Source organism: Rhinolophus ferrumequinum, chromosome 15 (assembly GCF_004115265.2).
Source record: "Rhinolophus ferrumequinum isolate MPI-CBG mRhiFer1 chromosome 15, mRhiFer1_v1.p, whole genome shotgun sequence".
Taxonomy (NCBI): domain Eukaryota; kingdom Metazoa; phylum Chordata; class Mammalia; order Chiroptera; family Rhinolophidae; genus Rhinolophus; species Rhinolophus ferrumequinum.
Window position 1 is genome coordinate 49,537,255 of NC_046298.1, and position 19,798 is coordinate 49,557,052.

Sequence of the window (19,798 nt, forward strand, 5' to 3'; positions counted from 1 at the left end):
TGGAACCCCCCCTTCAGAGAAAGGTGAAGTGTCACCTTTCCCTCACACCTCAGGGCAGTGGTTCTTAATCAGGGTGATTCTGCTCCCCAGGGGACACTGAAAATGACACATTTCGTTGTCATAGCTGGGGAAAAGGGTGCATTTGGCATCTTGTGGGCAGAGGCCAGCATGCCACCAAATACCCCACAACAGGATAGCCCTCCCATAAAGAGAATGATCTGGCCCAGGACCTGAGCAGTGCAGAGGCTGAGAAGCCCAGGGAGCTCACGACCACCGGTGGCCTCCGTCAAACTGTCTCACCTTCTGGCTCATACATCTCCTTGTAACTTTCCAGCAGTGTAACTAGTTTTTCGCAGCTCTGTGGCTTTTTTGCTCGCACCCAAGGCTTGATCCTTTCTGGGAGGATGGTCAGGTACTGCTCAAGGACCAAGAGCTCGACAATCTCCTCCTTGGTGTGAGTCTCCGGCTGCAACCAATCGAGGCAGAGGTTTCGGAGTTTGATCAGGGTCTTCCGAGGCCCAACAAATTCCACGTAGAGGAAATTCCGAAACCTCTGATGAAAGAATTCAGAGTCAGTCGCGCCTTCTCCTATGATGGCATCCGGCTCCTTAGTCAAGTCACTGTCTAGCTCATACAGATCTGGGGCCCACGACCTCTTGGGTTTGTTGGCGGACAAGTACTTTGGAGGCAGCATTTCTCTAAGTAAAATTTTCAGTGGAGGAACCAAACATGAGTCAACAGGAAAGACGCAGCAGCCTGTGACAGTCAGTACTCAGGGACCTGTAGATCGTAAGGAGATATACACATGTCCCAGAAGTTGAGGACCAGGCAGCAGAGGATGGCTGCCCTACAAGGGGCGTCAACAATGCTTTGTGAACAGGCCAAGGGCCCCAGGGAGATGCATAAGTCCCCCAACCACAGACGCACACAGAGGACACCAGGTGTGCCTCAGCATGGGAGTCACGTGCATGACCGCTGAGCACCACACAGACCTGTCTGAAGAGTTAGCTCTGCCGCTGATCGGTTTTGTGACCCTGGGCTTATTCAATGTCCTGGTGTCTGTCCCCAAATACGCAAGAAAAGAATGGACACCCCCCACCCTTTTAGAACTGTGAAGCGAATGTACCTAAAAAGCCTAACGACCCCACACCTGGCACAGGGGAAATGCTCAAGGTGCTAGCCATTACTAAAATTGGATGTCAACTTTTCTCTTAGCAAAAACGGACAGAGGGAATTAGGGGTGGGGGCCAGTTGTGCCATTTCTGGGCCGTTCTTCCCTTAACGTCATTGCTAAGGAGATATTCAACATGTAAGACAGAAGACAACGTGAAAATGTCAGGAGTGCTCAGCCCCAAGAATGTGATCACAGGCACTCCGATTTTCTCTTCACCAGCAATCTCTCTGCACCTGTGCTGCTGCATAAAATGTGGCTACTTCAATTAAAATTCAATACAATTAAGATCAGCTCCTCAGTCACACCAGCCCCATCTCAAGCGTCAGTGGTGACCACCCTGGACAGCACGAACACCTCCCTGTTTGTAGGCAGTCCTGCTGGCCAGAGCGGCTGTACTGTCCAAGTGTGCAGCACGCTCAGAACCCCGCCCTCAGCGGTGCACACCATTCTGAGTGGCTGTCCCCAAGCCTAGCCTCAGGCTCATGCTACTAGGGTACCTTTCCTGAGACTCACTTTATCTATTGGGTGTTCCAAGCCCTGATCGCATTTCTTTTTAAATCTGAGTTAACTTGCCTCCTTCCCCACAGTAAACTGTAAGCCCGACTAAACGGATCAGAGATAAATTTCCCATCACTGTATCATTTAGTGCCTAACAGAGCCAGCTATCAACACTGACACAGCATGTTAAAAATAACATATGCAGACCTTTTAAAACTGGTTTTAGACACCAGCCTGCAGAAGCATAGCATAGTTTCTGGGTAGAGGGAACATCCTGGGGTGACCTCCATGCCACTGTTTTTTGCAAAAGAAGACTCTGGTGTGTCACCCACCCTCACCAGCTCACTTTCCTACCAGCCCCTTCCCCAATGAGTACATTCGAGAAGGAGTACATACGGGAAGCTCTCAATGGGGCCTCGTGTACTGGGAGAAATTAAATGAAATAGAAACCCTGCACAAATGACAGACCTCCACTATTCACTTAACAGCGGGAACATGATGAAGTGACATTAGATGTCACATATGCCTTTGCCTTGTCAGTCCTGCTAAAGACCTACTTTATCTGTCTCAAAAGAACCAGCTTTCTACTTCCATAATCTTGTTACTGTTCGTTTGCTTAGCTGTCATTTTTTAATTACCTGCTTCCTCCCTTTATAAAAAAACTTTTTAGACTGAGTATACAACCTGATTTTCAATCTTTTTTTTTCTTATGTAACCATGAAGGCTATACATTTCCCTTCATTTAAACCATTTTAGCTGCATGTGAGTTTTATTACGTAGCCTTTTTATTACTGGTAAGCCACAACCGGTGTTAAGAAAGTAGGCAACATGTGGGGGGAATTTAGGTTTGGGTGGTTGAATTAACTTACCTGACAGTTTTGTACTTCTGGCTTTACTTCTAGAGAAGAGAACTGTATGTAGCAACAATTCTCTCCTTTTGTTTTAAAAGGAAAAGCAGAAGCTTAAAATTAAAGTTGTTTTGTTTTCATGTTTAAAGAGGAAAAGGTTTTTCAATTATTCAGTATCAAATTAGACTTTATCGTTTGGGCATAAATGTAGTGCACTCAGTCCCATGCTCTCTCCTTGCTGTGACAGCCACTCTGCTCCCAGGTAAACTGTCCTCCTACTGTCGTCCTCTGGAGCTTCAGCACTGACCAAGTAAACACACCTCCCTGTGAAGACCTTGGCGACTGAACCGCTCCCTCCTTGCCTGCCCTCCTTCAGGAGGAGGGCTGACAAGAGACAAGCGTACTTGATAATACCCTGCTGGGCTGAAAAATTCCAAAGCAGGGGCAAGGACATGTGCCCAGGCTCTGGAGCCCTGGTATGACATCTAGACAACAGCACAATTGTATCCAAGACCTGGCTACGAGGGAATGCCCCAGAGAAGATCAGAGAAAGGGGAAGACACAGAGCCCTAGCCTGCCCTGCCCTGTGGCACCCTGATTCAAGAGAAATCTGGTCCCCTAGATAGCAGCCCAACCTGAGAGGCAACATGAGACCCTCAGGTATGTAAATCACCTATTTGGGACTAGGATCCTTTCTGGAACTTCAGAACAAGCTGCTATCCACAGGAAGAGTCAAAATGCTAGGGACCTGTAGACATTTTAAAGAAAAACACATGGACAAATAAACACAGAAGTAATATAAAAACAGCGTCAGAGAATTAATTGTCCAAATGGCTGTGGACTCGGATATCACTGGGGTGAGGCTTTTTATATCATCTTCAAGAAAAGGTCAATTCTCATGTCATATAAACCAACCAGAGAAGAGAAATAGAAAGCTTTCAAATTTTCTTCATGAAGTCAGAATAATTAAAAAACCCAAGACAGAAATTAGCACTAACAAACTGCACACTAAACACACTTTGAAAGCAGATATAAAAGCCTAAACACTATCACTAGTGATCATTACTCTAGAGTTCTACCCAATTTCAACAAGACAAGAAAAACTCAGAGGCCTAAGAAATAAAACTACCATTCTCTTACGGAAGACTGTCCACTAAGATACTGGGAGCCAATGGAGACAGACCTTACAATAATTCATCAAGAAAATTAACACAATTTTTTAAATGCTAAGAACTCCATTATAAAAGATTTAATGAAAAAAGTAGCATCTATGTGAATAAAATTGTAGTGCAATATAAAAGGCAGTAACTGGAGAGACACAGGAAAATCACGGGAGATAAATGGATCCGGTATACGAAAGCTCTAAATCCTCCCAAGTTACTCTATACTAGCTAATGGAATTTCAAAGAATATTAACGTTGGGGAACTTGACAAATGACAGACTTATTCATTTAAGAATTGTAATATGAGATTACCATATGTACTTGAGTATTTAGTAGTCTATAAACGTGGCATTTAAAAATAGTAAGGGATGTATGTATTATTTCAATCAATAGTAATAGGAAAACTAGTCAATCATTAACTTCGATCATACCATATATAAAAATAGTAAAACTAAAATCAAAATAAAATGAAAGACTAATTTTTATTATCCAGGGGCAAGGAAGGGCTCTTCTAACCTGACAATAGTAAAATCAGGATATATTAAGGACAACTTTGATTTTATACATATACTTCTCTATTACATTAATTTTTATTTCTAACAGGAATGTTTTTTGAAGCATAAATGACCAATCGGTGAAAACTATGTATAAGATCGGGAGGCTTAAAAAACTTGATAGGGTATCAACAGTTTTCCTAAGAAAATACAAATAGGCACACCTGACTTGGGAAGTAGAGGAAAATTGAGGGAGGAAATAAAATGTCTATGAACCAAGTATTTTACGATGCTATAGAAACCTTCTAGATCACAGAAAAGAGATGGAGGACTTCCTAACTCAGCAATGACTATCTGAACGCCCATTAGTATTCTGTCCCAAGGAGGTTGCCAACTCCTATCCTAAAATTTCACTCATTCCTTTCCTCAAGAAATTCAAGACTAGAGTAAACAAATATGAACTTCGTTAAATGCACTCAAGGTTTTACAAGCAGGTCAACAAACATCGTCAGCAAGAGCACTGAGAAATGAAAGATTTTTGACAGAAAAACCTTAGAAAAATCAGTCCGTAAATGCTCCTCCCAACAATGGCAGAAGAAATTCCTTTGAAGAGTAAAACAGGGCCATGGGAACAGAATAACCATAAGGGCAGACAATATAAGTCTGTGTGAAAAAAACTGGAATACGCATGTGCTGCTATGGCAATGTAAATTTTATGCAGGGCAATTTGGCTATAAAATTAAAATGTACATATCCCATCCTGTAAGTTCTACTTCTATGAATTTATCCCCAAGATACGAATTGCATTCAAGTATGTGCAAAAATATATTCATTGACATAGTTGATAATGGACAAAATACGGTATATTCATCTAATGATTATGAAACCTTTTTAAATCATGAGGTAATTGTAAATTAATGGATAAGATGATCTCTAAGAGAGTTTAAGTGCAAAATGCGACACAACAATGTGTACAGCATTCTAAGAAACTATAAAAACAGATACATTTACTTAAGACGATTTCTGGGAGGATATATGAGACTATTAACAGTGATTCAGTGACTGCCTCTGGGGAAGGGACTGGGGGCCAGAGAAAGAAGGGCAACAACTTACTTTTTCATTGTATATTCTCCTTTTTTGTTTTTGTAATTTTTTACCATGAGCATGTATTACGTAGTCAAAAAAATAAATTCAAAGTTAAAACAAAACAATAAACAAAAGCACTGGCACAAGCTTTCAGAGAGGGCGCTGGCCAGAGTGGGTGCAGACAGCACTAACACCTTACACTGAGGTCTCCTCCCTCCCCTGCCCACTCCACCTTTCAGCTTGAATCTAGCTACACTGGCCATCTGCAGATGACCTGACAGGCAATTTAGAAAACTTCAGAGTCAACTTTGAAACCTCTCAGACCCAAGAAATATTTATGGAAATTTCACCTGCAAGTTGAATGTATCCCTCAGATCTCCAGCAACTGTTTGTACACAAATGCAATGCCATCCCCTAACCTAGCGATTCCACTTCTGAAATCTAATTGATGGACCACGGACCTATCTATCTGCCCATGTGCACGAAGACACAATTCACAAGTGTGTTCACAGACGCACTGCTTACAACAGCAAAGAACAGGGACGGGTAGGAGAATGCTCGGGCAGAGTCCCAACATCAGAGACCACTGAAAGACCACTGCACAGCAGATGTGAAAATAAAGATGGATACAAATTTTCTACTCTATAAAAACTAACGAAACTAAAAACAAACCAGAAAGGGGGGGGGGGACGCATTTTGCAATACAGAGGAGTTAATATTTGAAATGTAAAAGGCTCTTAGAAAGCAGTAAGATAAATAGCTCACTGTAAAAATTAAGAACATAAATACAGTTCATAAAATTAGTGGTAAGAGCTGGTATTTACATCAGAAAGGGATGTAAAATTTACATCAGAAAGGGATGTAAAATAACTTACGTCAGAAATTTTAAAAATGTACAATATTAAAATGAATACTTTTTTGCCTATCAAATGGGCAAGTATTTGAAAATATAAAAATTGATGTTGAGAACCTGGCTGATGAAGGTGTGAACCATATTTCTGGATGTCATTTCGGCATGTTTTAAAAAACATTAAAAATACTTCTCCAGGGGCCACCGGGTGGCTCAGTTGGTTAGAGCGCCGGCTCTCAACAAGGTTCAATTCCCATGTGGATGGTGGGAGTCAGCTGCCCACTATGATTAAGTCCTTGTGTGTATATCTAATTTCCAGTTTATAAAAGATAAAAACCTTCAGCACTAAAAAGCTGCTGCAGTAAATGATGGCAGGTGACACCATTTTACATGTGGAGCCCTGGGAAGGGACGAGCACGTGTCAGAGAAGTGTGTGTCCTGTTCACATGTTGTTATATGACTTAAGTCCTAAGAGGGAGCTCAGATCCTGTCAGAGCGAAGAGTCAAATTCAGGAAAGGGAGACACTGGTCAACTTTCTCCTACAGGCTTACCTGACACCAGGTGGGCCCTACAAGATGAGGTTAGGGGCCTTCCTGGATGAGGGACACAACCCTCAGTCCAACTCACCCCATCTTCCATTTGCAGCCCAAAGGGCAAGTACGAGTGGGGCCAGATTCTGAGTTAGTACCTGCGAGGGACCCATATTCACCTCACCCTGGGGAAGACCCAGATCGCAGGTGAACTCCTGTGATAGATCTCTGGCCAGTGAAAAGCATAGCTGCTCTACCCACTTGGCCCCCACATCGCCAGTCCAGCTTCTGCCTCCACGGCAACAGTCCCGACTAACATTGAAGAAAACAAAAGATAGGTTTGGAAGTGGCTGAGAGGAGAAAAGCAGCAAGAAGGAGTTGTCGTCTAAAGGTTTGCCTGATCTGATCAAAGGAAATGTGGAGACTGAGGGGGTTAAGTCTGTCCAAGGATGGCCCAGAAAGTCCATCAACAACAATTTACCCACATAATCAGAGATGTGCTTGAAGATGTATGAACCCAATAGAAAACGAGAGTGCCTGTACTTCTACCCTATCACAAAATCCCTGAGTGCAAGGACTCTGTCTCGTTTTTCATCATTGTGCTTCTGTCTTCACAGGACTGGCCCATGAAGGTGTTCAAGAAACTTTTTTTTTTTTGCACTTAGACACAAAATCGTTTAATAAATCCAATCTAGCAAGTTTAAATAACAGCCCACGCCCATGAAAAGCTATTCCAGGAGTACAAGGATGACGGCCCATTAGGTAGACTGTTATATATAACGGTTTAAGGGGGGGAGGGGACCTTTTGAGCACTGTTCCATGTTAAAAAGCATTTGCAAACTTCAACAGACTTTTCTTATAAATCCCTAGCAAAGAAGCTAGGAGACCATCTAAACATAATAAAAATTTATCTCAAATAAATGCAAGCAAGTGTATTAGACACTAAAGGTATTCTACTGATAGGTGGGAACAAAGAAGGGAGGCCCTCCACCACAACTACCATTAAATGCTGTTCTGGAAGTCCTAGCTACTGTAACTGAGGAAAAAGAAACGAGAGGCATAGATGTGAAAAAAGCATTATTGTCAACTGAAAAGCCTTGTCAGTAAAAACATCAAGAAAAAAATCCCATTAGTAGCTAAATAAATTCCCACAAATAAATTCAACAAAGTATCTGCAACCCCAAACAACTTTTTTTTAAATGTACAGGACATAAAACAAATCCTAAATAAATGAAGACATGTTTTTGGACAGGAACATGGAAGTTGCTGTCAACCCTCCCTTAAACATAAATGAAAATACAACAAAAGGTAGGAGGCTCTGACAACCAGAACCCAGGTCCTGTGGGAGAATAAATGTGCAAGAACACCGAGACAATTCTGAAGAACGCCGAGACAATTCTGAATAAGGTGCGTTTGTGGCATGGGGGAGGGGTTGTCTATAAAATGCCCCAAACATGAAAACCAAGTGTTCTTTCCAACACAATCATATAGGTGCAAGGACAAATATACTAATGGAACATAATACAGTCCAGAAACTGAACGGTACGAAAAGTATTTACTAGTATACACATGGGAATTTACTTGATAATGAAAGTTTTTAAATGCTTCAAGAAAAGCATTAACTATTTAAGTACAAACTAGGGAACTTTCTTAGGACTAAATGATAATGGATAATTTTTAACAAAAGTGACAAGAGGGGACGGCCAACTCTTCAATTGCTGACCAGTTATTCAAGTATTTCCAAGAAGCAAAAAAGAAGTCATCTAGAAGTTTGTTTTTGACATTAGGAAAGACCAATAAAACTGTGCTGGAGTCTGGCCTCCCCCCAAGGAATTCTGTATTTCAACTACACGTTGCTAGAAAGCTAAGGCCTGTAAAGCGAATGACACACTTTGTTCTCACTAAAATAAATCACTGCACTCAAAAATTTCATCAAACAAAAAGGAATGAAAACATAAAATCTTTAATAGAATGTTATGTATCATCGTCATGTTTCCAAGAAATTTTGTAGCTTTATTTTCTGTTTACAAACATAGAAGAGTACAAAATTCAAACATTACAGAACATTTAATGTAGAAACTGCAAGCCACACCCATTGATCAAATTTGTTGTTATACTAAACCTTTTAAAATTTATATATATACTAACATTTTTGTTTTTACCAAAATGAGAGCACACCAGTAGTTCTGCACATGTGTATATGTATTTTTCAGCCCAGTAACTTATGATGGCTATCTTTCTATATTTGCATTGTTTCTAAAGGCCACACAGTATTTCATGCTATAAATACACCAGTTTATTTAAACACATGGGAAAGAATAATGTAAAAAAAAATATTTAAAGCATTAAATGAAAATATTAGGCTATAAAACTGTACAGCACATGTGGCATTCTTACTGCAAACATACCCATTTATATGTACACAGAATGAGAATGTCCACACAAGGGAATATAATGCAGTTTTTAGAAAGCAAAGCTATAAATGGAGATGTATTTACATGGAAATTCTTGTATTGTTAAATAGCTGCAAAGTAATATGCAGAAATACACATACACACACACCCCCAACCATATAAATGGAGATTGAAAGCATGATGGACACATTTTATGAGCTCTGGATGGTACATCACATCCTCTCCTCTCCCCAACCACTGTCTAATACCTTACATAATTCACTCTTGTAACTTGAGTTTGAAACGTTAACAAATTGGGGGCATGATTTCATATATGTTTAAAAAAACACACAAAAAACCCTACATAGGTACTTAAACGTATGGCAGTACATGCAAACTAAACTACAGGAAAACTTCCATATAAACTTGTATAGACTCTCATAAAATTGGGAAAATCAGAATCCGTAATTAATAAGATACTTCTATTTTTCTCTGCATTTCAATTTAGTGTTGTTTTAAGTTCACAACCAGAAAAAATTTTTCTATGAAATTTGGAAGTTCAACTATTTGTCTTTCCTTTCCTTTCTGTTTATTACTGCTCCTCAGCACCCCGTCTCCTGCAGTGGTCCCCAGGACACGGCCTGCTGCTCACTCTGACCAGAAGGCGCTCATGTGCCCCTTCGGCCATCCTGTAGAGCTCCCAGGAGTCCTCCACTCACTATCTGCAAACCCCTCTCAGGCAAGTGCACCACTGAAGGGGCTCCCCACCCAGACCCTGACCTCACTGACAGTTAGTTGTCCCCCTCTTGTGTCTTAGCTCCAACTGAATTCTGGCCACATGGCAAATCCATCATCTCCATTTCCAGACTTAGAGGTGGCCTCTCTCACACCCCAAGTTACTAAAGCTTCCACATCTCCCTCTTTGGAGCAGAAATCCTAGCGTGAGTCAAGTAGTAGCCAAGGGCAGGATTTTAAAAAGTCTGACCACATGTGGGGGACAAGGGTGTGGACACACAGGGACCAGGCCTGAATGTGGTCTTAAGGGCCGAGAGAGGCCACCAATTCCAAGGGAAGGGAAGCAGAGAGACAAATGATGGGCACCAGTAGTAAATCCTCACTTTCCACAAGGGCAGGGGCTTGTGGGTTTCTAGCTCTTCTCCCAGCTCCAAAGATCTGTTCTTAAATACACTAGACCTCCAAACATGAAATGCATGCACTGTATGCAGAGGAAGTTTCATGCAGGAGCTGACCTGTCTAAGGTTGGTGCTGCTGCCTGCTGGAGAACAGCGTTGCCACTGTGCTCTATGCAGCAGTATTTACATGATTTGAATGTTTTATACCAGTTTACTTCTATTTCACAAAAATGAGTAGAAAACAAAAGCATGGGTCTCACAATCAATGTAACTGAAACAAATAAAAATAGAATTCCTCAGGCATCCCCACCACACATGGGGGTTCTTTGGCCTCAGAGGATCAAATGGTCAAATGTTTCACTGAACTGGGAAGAACTCAATTAAAGCACACGTGTCAGAAGCTGGAAATGTGGCTAGAACGTGTGAGGAGAGATAAAGAAATTCCGTGACCTCACTGTTTGACCTCAGGCTCCCCACAACCCATCAGTTGCGAGACCTTCTTCAACCCCGTTTCAACTTACTTACTTTGGTCTCTCACTATGAAGTTCCTAGACTCAGCCCCTCACTTGTGCTACCTACCTCATTAAAGGGGCTGGAACTGAGAACCTGAGTCAGGAACCAACGTAGTTACTTTCTTCGTTTCTCAGGGACAGCATGGTGTGCGGTCTCCTCTCCTCATCTGCGCCATTCTCCTGCCTCTTTCTGCAGACCGACATTCTCTCCTTCAGCACACACATGGAGGAAAACGCTGGCCCAGCCCCAGTCCTACTTCACCTCCCAGGTTAGGTACTCAACACACAGACTAATCAGTCTGTGCCTGCGTTCACCCAAATTCTGAGTCTACAAGTGCACATTACAGCTCAATTCCCTCTAGGGTAGTGGTTCTCAAACTTAGAGGTGCCAAAAAGTCACCTGAGGGACTTACGAAAACTGCACCTGCCTTTCCAAGTGTCACAATTTAGGAGGTCTGTGGTTCCCTAGGAAAAGGCATCCCAACAAGCTCTCCTGTGCTTTGAAAACCACAGCTCTATGCTTCAGTGTGCAGTATGATCCAATCAACTAAGAATAGGTATATATGGACAAGAGGGGCTGTTGGGGTGACAATCTTATATACGAATGTAAGCTAATAGTAAATGAACACTACCCCTACCATACCAGCCACAACCTCCACCCTCTGGCCTGTTAGGTGGCTCTTCTCAGATAATCTCCACATCACCCTGGGCTTAGCTCTGCAACTACGCTTAGCACTTACCACAATGCAGCAAGATTTCCTTATTGTTCATTCTTGAGGGGTTTCCCCCAAATTTCCAAAGACAGGAGATAGTATCTAAGAGTTTAGTTTTATGATCAGCCCCCACATAGTTGTAGATGAATAAAGCTACTTTAAAGAGACAGAATATCTTCTGAGCCAGTATGACTTATCTGATCATACTTTGATATCAAAAATTGACTGATCAGTTTTTTGGGGTTTTTTTTTTGAGGGCAGGCATGTAAAGGCAGACCACATGGTCTGCCTTCAAAACATTAAAACGTCTATAGGAAGGAGTGGATGACTCTAGTGAGACCAATTTGAAAGGAGACTGGGGAGGGTGGGGGCTGTAGATTAGGAGGCTTCTGGTATCACTTTAACCCCAGCAAGAGTTTCACTGCAACCAGATGGTAGCTACCTTACAGACCAGTGCTATTTAAGTTTGTCCTCTTGTTCTGATTCCATACTCACCAAGCAACCTTCTCATTATGGTTTCGTTTCCCATGTAGGTCTGCCTACAGGGAGAGAACGTGCTGATCATACACACTTTTGAGTATTTGGGTCCCTGCTGTAGTGATCTCCCACCCTAGATCAATACACCAAACTTGAGAGAACAGGAATATCACATTTCAGTCACACCATTTTCAACATAAATTGTCAGTATGGCTTACTTTAAGTCTCCTGAGCTTCATTAATGTGGATCTACCAACATAAGATGAGTCCTTAGGCGAAGTATGGTTTCTGAGTCTCCATGGGCTTGAGCACCAGACACTGGATACTTGCTTGTGGCATTTGCTGAGGCCAGGGGCCCATCTGGGACAGCATGTTAGCCTTTCTCCAGATGGTAATGCACCATCAGCACAGCCACCTATCTTAGTAAGCATGATTTCTCACTCTCCATTTAACTGGGGTTCTCAGTCAGTAGACACTGAGGCCAGGGATTCTATCACTCACTTTCGGAGACTCAAAGTCTAGCATGTTCCTGTCCCGGATCAGGCACAGTATCAATGTTTGCTGATGGAATGAACCACCTTTGGCTATTTTGCTCACTTCCCTGGGTAATGTGATCCACCGAGTCTGGTCTGAATCAGCCAGCCAACCATGAACAAAGAGTACAAGTCCTGAGTCTCTGTCCTCAATACTGCTCTCAAATCCATCCACTTCACTTATCCCCCTGCCATGACCCTAACCTGAGCCACTATCTCTCACCCAGATCTGAGGTAGGTCTCCCTGCATGCACTGTCTTCCCCTTCTGAACCCTGCAACCAGATTTTTTTTTATTTAATTTTATTATTATTTTCCAGTACAAACACAGATATTTACACCCCTCACAAAGTGATAACCCCAAGTCTACTACACCTCTGACATTGTACATAGATAACTATTCCAATACCATGGACTATATTCCCTATGCTGTACTTTACATCCCGTGCCTATACATATTTACATTTGACATTTAATATTATTTTATATTAATTTCAGGTGTACAGCACAGTAGTTAGGCATTTATATGATACGAAGTTATCCCCCCAATAAGTCCAATCCCAATCTGAAAGCATACATAGTTTTTACACCATAACCGATTATATTCCCCATACTGTATTTCACATCCCGTAACCATTTTGTGACTACCAATTTGTCAGATAATATTGTAAACATACAAATCTGATTATCGTGTCACTTCCATGGCTAAAATTCCTCAATGGCTTCCCACTACTTCAGATCAAACCCAAATACTTACCATTGATTGCAAGGCCTTTCACAATGCAGTCCCCATTTACCTTTTTCCCACCTCAAACAAATGACACCCCCTTCTTTCCTTTGGTCTAGGCGTGCTGAATTTTCGGCTCCTCTCGCTGGTTCCTTTAGGAACCCTGTGCCCTCTCCTTAAAACTACTCTTCCCATACACATTATCACCCACCATCCTTCAGGGCTCAACCTTAATGTCCCTGACTTTCTCAGGGAGACCCTATATGGCCTCTCCCAGATCAAGTTAAATACGTGCAATGAATGTTCTCTTTCAAAGGCGTGAGTCACACAATTATTTTTTCGAATGTCTTTCGTTAACCAATAGACAATATTAGCTTGAGGGAAACACTTCCTTTCGCACTTGGGGCCATGTTTGATAGACGAATGATGACCCTCATGCTTCTTAATCACCCAGTAAGAGAGAAAGAGTAGGCCTGAAGGAGTAGCTGAGTGTTGGGAAAAGAGTCAGGATACCAAAAAGAATGGCATGAAGCCAAGGAAAATTTCTGGCAAAGACACAATCCACTAGAAGAGTCTGTGCATTCTCAGAGAGCACAAATGATGCTTGTGTGGCTATATGGAACATGTGTGCAGTACAAGTGTCAGGATGAGGAAGGATGCGCTCACTCCAAGGATGGGTGTGGCACTGTGAGAAAGGAATTCAGCTCACCTGGACTCAGCCACCTAAGCGTTTAGTTCTAGTCCCTCTTCTTGCCAGTTGTCTCAACAAAGGGTAGAAGGTCAAGAAGGCAGAGCTAGGGAAGGAAAGGAAAATATGAGACACCAAATTTACTTTACAGTTACTATATTCCTCAGACTGGAAATGTCCCCACAGCTGTATTTTTATCTTATACAGTGGCAGAGATCAAGCGAGACTAAGAACAGTTTTCCCTCGCAAGATAGAAGGGCCATGGGCACTGCTCCCCGAGGCACTTGTTGTACCCTGGGCTGTAATCATGGCCTTTTCTCAATGAAGTTATGTTAACAGGTGTGCAAGTCAATCTGTGGGTGTCTTAGAACCTTCTATAACAAAAGCAATAGTAAAGACACAGGGCTTTGGATTAAATCAATTCAAGAACCCAATTTCCCACTTATTATCTACGTGGTACTGGCCATCCCTCTAAAGGCAAGGGACACATGCTGCAGGTTACAAATTGGAGGGGAAAATGTCTAGGTACAATTATGTTCTGCTAATTACATACCATGTACAGTGCTTAGCACCTTACTTTTATCCTGTTAATCCTCACCACAACGATATTGATTTTATAGCTCTCATTCCACAGAAAAGGAGTGGCTCAGAGAACTCAATCTCAGAGCTCATAACAAACTATTATAGATCAACCTAAAACGATCTGGAAAAAAGTTTTATCTACTGATGTTTTCCATGGAGACAATGTGATACCCCTCACCCTTAGAAAGGTGAGTTGAAAACTCCAGCTCTGACATTTCATAGCTAGTGATGCAAGACCAGAAATTTAACTCTCTGCTGTACATTTAAATAATATAAAGGGACAAGCTTACATTAGGACCTTAATGCTATTTTAACTATTAGGTAATGGTATCATTACTTAATCTTATGTAATATTTTAGAGGTTATCAACATGCTCCCGGTGGATTAACACTACATATTTCAAGTCCCACTGTGCCTCAGAGCATGCATTCAATCAGAGGCTCCTGGGGGAAGTACCTTCATGATTATGGCTCTGGTTTATGTTAATGCTGTCACTGGCAGATATATACTTAAGTAGCTCTCTCCCATCACCCTAGTTGGGAAGTAGGAACCCATTGTGTCACTTTCCCTAGTTCAAAAGGACAAGAGAGTGGTAGGGATTTAAAGCTTCTTGTAAGGAACTAGGACTAGAACTCCCCAACTCCCCTCCCCCACCATCCTCTCCCCCAAAAACATAGCGAAAGTGAATTCAGCAGTCCTCTGGACGCAGCAACAGCAGTATAAGCTGCTCTTCCCACGTGTGGCCCCGCCCTTTAGGAGGAAGCCCCGCCCTGTCTAGCTCTCCGATGGCCGGCCACCTCTCAGGATTTGGGGAGTCCAACTCCAAATTATGCCCCTATTTGCCTAGAGAAAGGTCTCGTCTCATCATTTCCCACGCCACGCCCCCTCCCATAACCACCTACAGCTCTGAATTCCCTATCCCACAGGCCTTCTACTGTGCGCAAACCCTCAACTTCCCTCAGAGCCTCCAAACCCGTATCACATACCCAACAGCCCACCTCCTCCGTTTTATCACTTAAGTTCCTGCTCTTCCCCAGTCTATTAAAATTTCTAAATTATGAATCCCTGGTTTTCTCCTAATTTACCCAGAATGGCACAGTTGAACCTTGTCCCCACATTTCCCAACATTTGGCTTTGGCTCCCCTCTCAGGAAACAAAGCGCCGGCTGCCACGTTGCATGGCCGCCCAAGATGGCGACACTGCAGCAAGCGCACCAGGCCGGCCAGATCGGCGACTGCGCAGTAGCCAGCAGAGGCTGCAGAGGCAGGCTCTATGCCCGCAGCCCCTCAAGATACCAAAGCCCCTCAGCCCGTCCCCCACAGCCCTGCTGTCACTCAAAATGGCGCCGGCTCAGTAAGCCTTGGCTTACCGAGCTGCCCCTTGCAGCTCTGCCACCATTCAACATGTTGCCTGTGCGGAAGCCTCTGCGGCCCCCTACCAACCAACAAACACAGTGCTAGGTAAGTAAGGATCTTCAGCCCCATCAGTCACTCAGGACAATGCAGCCCTTCCCTTGAGTCCACCCTCTGCAGCTGGCCCCGCTGTCATTCAAGATGGCGCTTGCGCAGTATGCCGCGGGTGCCACCTGTTGGCCAATACTGTGCTGGAGAGGGCGGAGCTACACAGCACCTCCCTCGGGCCCACCCCCACGGCTCCACTGTCACTCATCACGGTGCCCTCGCAGTAAGTTTCACCGGCCACCTGTCCGCCAATATAGTGCTTAGGTGCGCAGGGGTCTGTACCACCACAATAGTCACTCAGACAATACAGCCCATCCCTTGTGCCCACGCCCTGCAGCTCCACGGTCATTCAAGATGGCGTCTACACAGTAAGCCTCATCTGCCACCTGCTGGCCAACAAACACAGCACTAGATGGGCTGGGAAATGCACACACCCCTGCACCCATCAGTCACTCAAAATACGTCAGCCTCTCCCTCAGGCCCGCCCCTCTAAAGGTCCACCATCATTTATAATAACACCTGCATATTAAGCCTCAGCGGCCACCCATCAGCCAACACAGCGCTCGAGTCGGCATGGGACTAACACCCCATCTGTCACGTGGGACACGCAGCCCTCCCTTTGGCACACTCCCTGCAGCCAGCCCTGCCGTTATTCAAAATGGCGCCTGTTTAGTAAATCTGCATCTACCTGTTGGCCAACTTAGCGCTGGAGCGGCCCACCCCTTGTAGCCAGCCATGTTGTCATTCAAGATAGCACCTGCGCAGTAAGTCTCAGCGGATACCTGTTGGCCAACATACTAGCGCTAGAATGGGCGGTGCTCAGCAGCCCTCCCTCAGGCCCGCCCCTGCATCTCCACTGTCATTCACTACGGCACCTACGCAGTAAGCGTCGGCAGCCACCTACTGACCAACATATATAGCAGAATGGGCAGGGCCCTGCTGGACTGTCAGTCCTCAAAGACCAGCCGTGGTCCCATCCCTCAACCCCGCCGACATGGCGCCTGCATAATATACCTTGGCTTCTCCCCGTCCCCTAGTACCCCCCAGCCAAAAAATGGAGCCAGACATATCTCAGAGTGAAAACAGTCCTGGAAAGACAACAGGGGAAGGGGTGAGCCTCTGTAGCCCCCAGACCTAGCCAAGGAGAAAGAGCAGGTACACTGACATCCTATAGCCCTGTCTCTCAGGACAAATAGTTCCTCAGTGGCAAGTTATGGCAAACTCCAGGCGTAGTGCCTGGCTTCAACAGATGCTACATGGACCAGGCTGATAAATCTGGTCACTAGCCGTGGCCCAATCTCAGAAGTCAGGTTAGCATTGACACTGCAAGCCTCTGCGGCCAGACACACACCCACCAAAGAAAGTGCAAGGTAGGCAGGACTCACAGCCTCAATCACTGCAAAGAACACCAGGCCACCACAGATACCACAGCCTTTGGCCCCGCCCCCTGCGGTCAGCCAGCCAAGATCTTGCCTGCGCGGCAAACCTCAACCGCCTCCATCAAAGATGGCGCTGAGGCAAGGCGGGGCTTAACGAGCTCGTCTAGACGAGTGACTCGCAGTGACGACACCCCTCGGTCCTGCCCCAATCCAGTAAACCAATCAGGACAGCGCCTGCGCAGCAAACCTCAGCCACCCACACCAAAGATGGCGTCAGGGTAGGTGGAGACCCAGCCCATGACCGCCCAGATTAAATATCCTATAGGCGCGAAAGCCCCCCCCCGCACCACCCCTCGCAGCCCATAACTCCTCCCACCGCCACTGCGGCAAAACAAGCCACACCCCCAAAGACGACAAGGATGCAGGGCGGCCCATTGGGTACCTAGCCAATCAGGGACCCTGTGAGATGGGGAGAGTGCTCTGCAGCCCCCAGACCCAGCCCATGAAAGCGGGGTACCCCAAGACCAAACCGCACCGACTCCACTCGTTAGGAACTGGCCTCTACTTCGACGCCCACCCAGGCGGGCCAGCAGTGACATGAGTCTGCGGCAGCCGCGACAATCCCATCCCTGTTCCCCACCTCCACGCCAGCAAGATGGCGCGGCAGCCCCCCGACTCCGCGGCCACCTCAAAAGGGTGGCCGGCCATGTAAGATGGCGCCACTGCGGCAAGCGCGGCAACTCGTGTCTAACCAGCTGAGGATCCCCACCAGCTGACGACGGCCAGCCACCAGCCGGTCAGTGTCCCTCACCTGCAGCGTGCTCCGCCTAACACCGAGGCATGGGTATGCGGCCAGACTCACCTCACCGTACTTCACTGCCCCGGGCTCGACAGCTCGGCCAAGGTACAGCCCGCGCGCTGTCTAGTGTACCCACACAACCCCCGGCGCCCGGCGGCGCCACCAGCCCAGGGTGGACATGTCCGCTCCTCTAATCCAACCTCTTTCTCCACGGCTCCCGAGCTACTGCAGCGAGCCTCTGCCCACGACTCCTTGTGAAACTCTCCGCAGAGGCGGGACTCCGGCACAGGCCAATCAGCAGCCACACTGCCCACCCTGGGCCCACCTCGCCATGCCCCCAAGCTCTGCCAATCAGGCTGCAGTTGCCGTGGCGACGGCTTGGCGCCAGGACCGGGGGTGTTGACGTCAACTGAGTCTACGCCAGGGGCCCCAAAGAGGGGTCTGGCAAAAGGGGGGGTGCGACCCCCAAACAAAGAAAGGGGGGTGAGACGGAGAAAAGGCTCACCCACTAACGACTCCCAAAAGCAAAACTTCAGAAGAAAAAGAAAAAACATACATTTGTCTAAAAAATGAAAATCCGATGGGCAAAAAACATGTATGTTGAAGTCCAGAGACAAATAAGAAAGTGAGAGATGAGACTTTTCTGCCTGGGACAAACAAAAGACACGGGGCTCACTTGTTAATAAACGAAGAGTTCTTGGAAACCAGTAATATAAAGACAAACCAAACCAGAAAAAATGGGCAAAAGGGGAGGAAACTGGCAATTCACAGGAAAATACAAACGGCTGAGGGAGAAAAATTCCAACCCGACTTTTAAAGAAATACTAAACCGAAATCCGGACAAGTACTGTTCATGGGATGTTCTACACAAGCAGTCTCGCATGGCAGTGCCTTGTAGGACAGAACAAGAGTGACAGATGACATGAGGAAATCCTGTGTACTCGGGACAATGACGAAGTAGAGCTGTTGGAGACTAATAAGGACTGATGACTCAATAGAGTTAGTGAAACACACAAGGTGATGAAGTTTGTAGAAATGAACTGGTAAGTGTTTTCATTTGTTTTGTTTGTTAAGGACGAACACCTATGCAGGTAAAACTTCTGGAAAAGTATACAAGAAATTGTTAACTGGTTACCTCTAGGAAAAAGGGAAGGGGGTTGGATAAAGGAGGGATTCTCCACCCTATTTGAATACCCCTGCCAGAAATATGTTATTTCTTTTCTAGTAGTAAAATCAATGAATTATAAAAAGCTCATTAATGTACTCTTTGATCCAACTATTCTACTCTTAAGAAACTAAAGTAAAGGAAATAAGCAGAGATATACAAAAGATTATATGCAAGCATATTCATGGAGCATCATGTTTATTAGAAAAAATGCACTCCACAGAATAATTGAATTGTATTCTTGTAAATCCATATGTTGCAATTTTATGTGGCCAATAAAAGTGTATGATTTTAATTTTACAGGAAAAAATTAGTAAGATAGTTGATTACAAAAATCTGGTTACCTAAGGGCATACAGAATATGATACCCCAAATTTATATTTATACTTGGCAAGTATAAATATAAATCAGTAGTTGCTTCCTACCTTAAGAAGCTCCTGGCTTGGGGTGAGGCATGTTTTAAACTCAAGTCTTTCAACAGTCTCTTCTCATTTACTCAGTAGTGCCACATAAACATGAAATCTGAATGAAAACATTGTGTTTGCTATGTACCTATGAAACATATTCCTCAGCAGCCTCTACGGAAATTCTAAGG

General features: G+C 44.6%; 1 protein-coding gene across 15 annotated transcripts in view; it reads right to left on the bottom strand.

Annotated features, from left to right (window-relative positions):
* The window catches only part of PEG3 (paternally expressed 3), a 30,767-nt gene extending 12,477 nt beyond the window's left edge, over window positions 1-18,290 (bottom strand). For 2 of the 15 annotated variants that reach the window (XM_033127632.1, XM_033127625.1), the window contains exons 1-3: window positions 18,102-18,290; window positions 13,840-13,924; window positions 301-780 (exon numbers count right to left, since the gene is read on the bottom strand). In XM_033127632.1, the coding sequence (XP_032983523.1) occupies window positions 301-694 (394 nt within the window). In that variant the 5' untranslated portion in view covers window positions 695-780; window positions 13,840-13,924; window positions 18,102-18,290. Of the gene's footprint in view, window positions 1-300; window positions 781-10,749; window positions 10,906-11,890; window positions 11,935-13,839; window positions 13,925-17,245; window positions 17,265-18,050 lie in introns of those variants that run through there. The other 13 variants (XM_033127627.1, XM_033127629.1, XM_033127635.1 and 10 more) reach the window with 13 other exon arrangements.
* Between the last annotated feature and the right edge of the window lie 1,508 nt (window positions 18,291-19,798).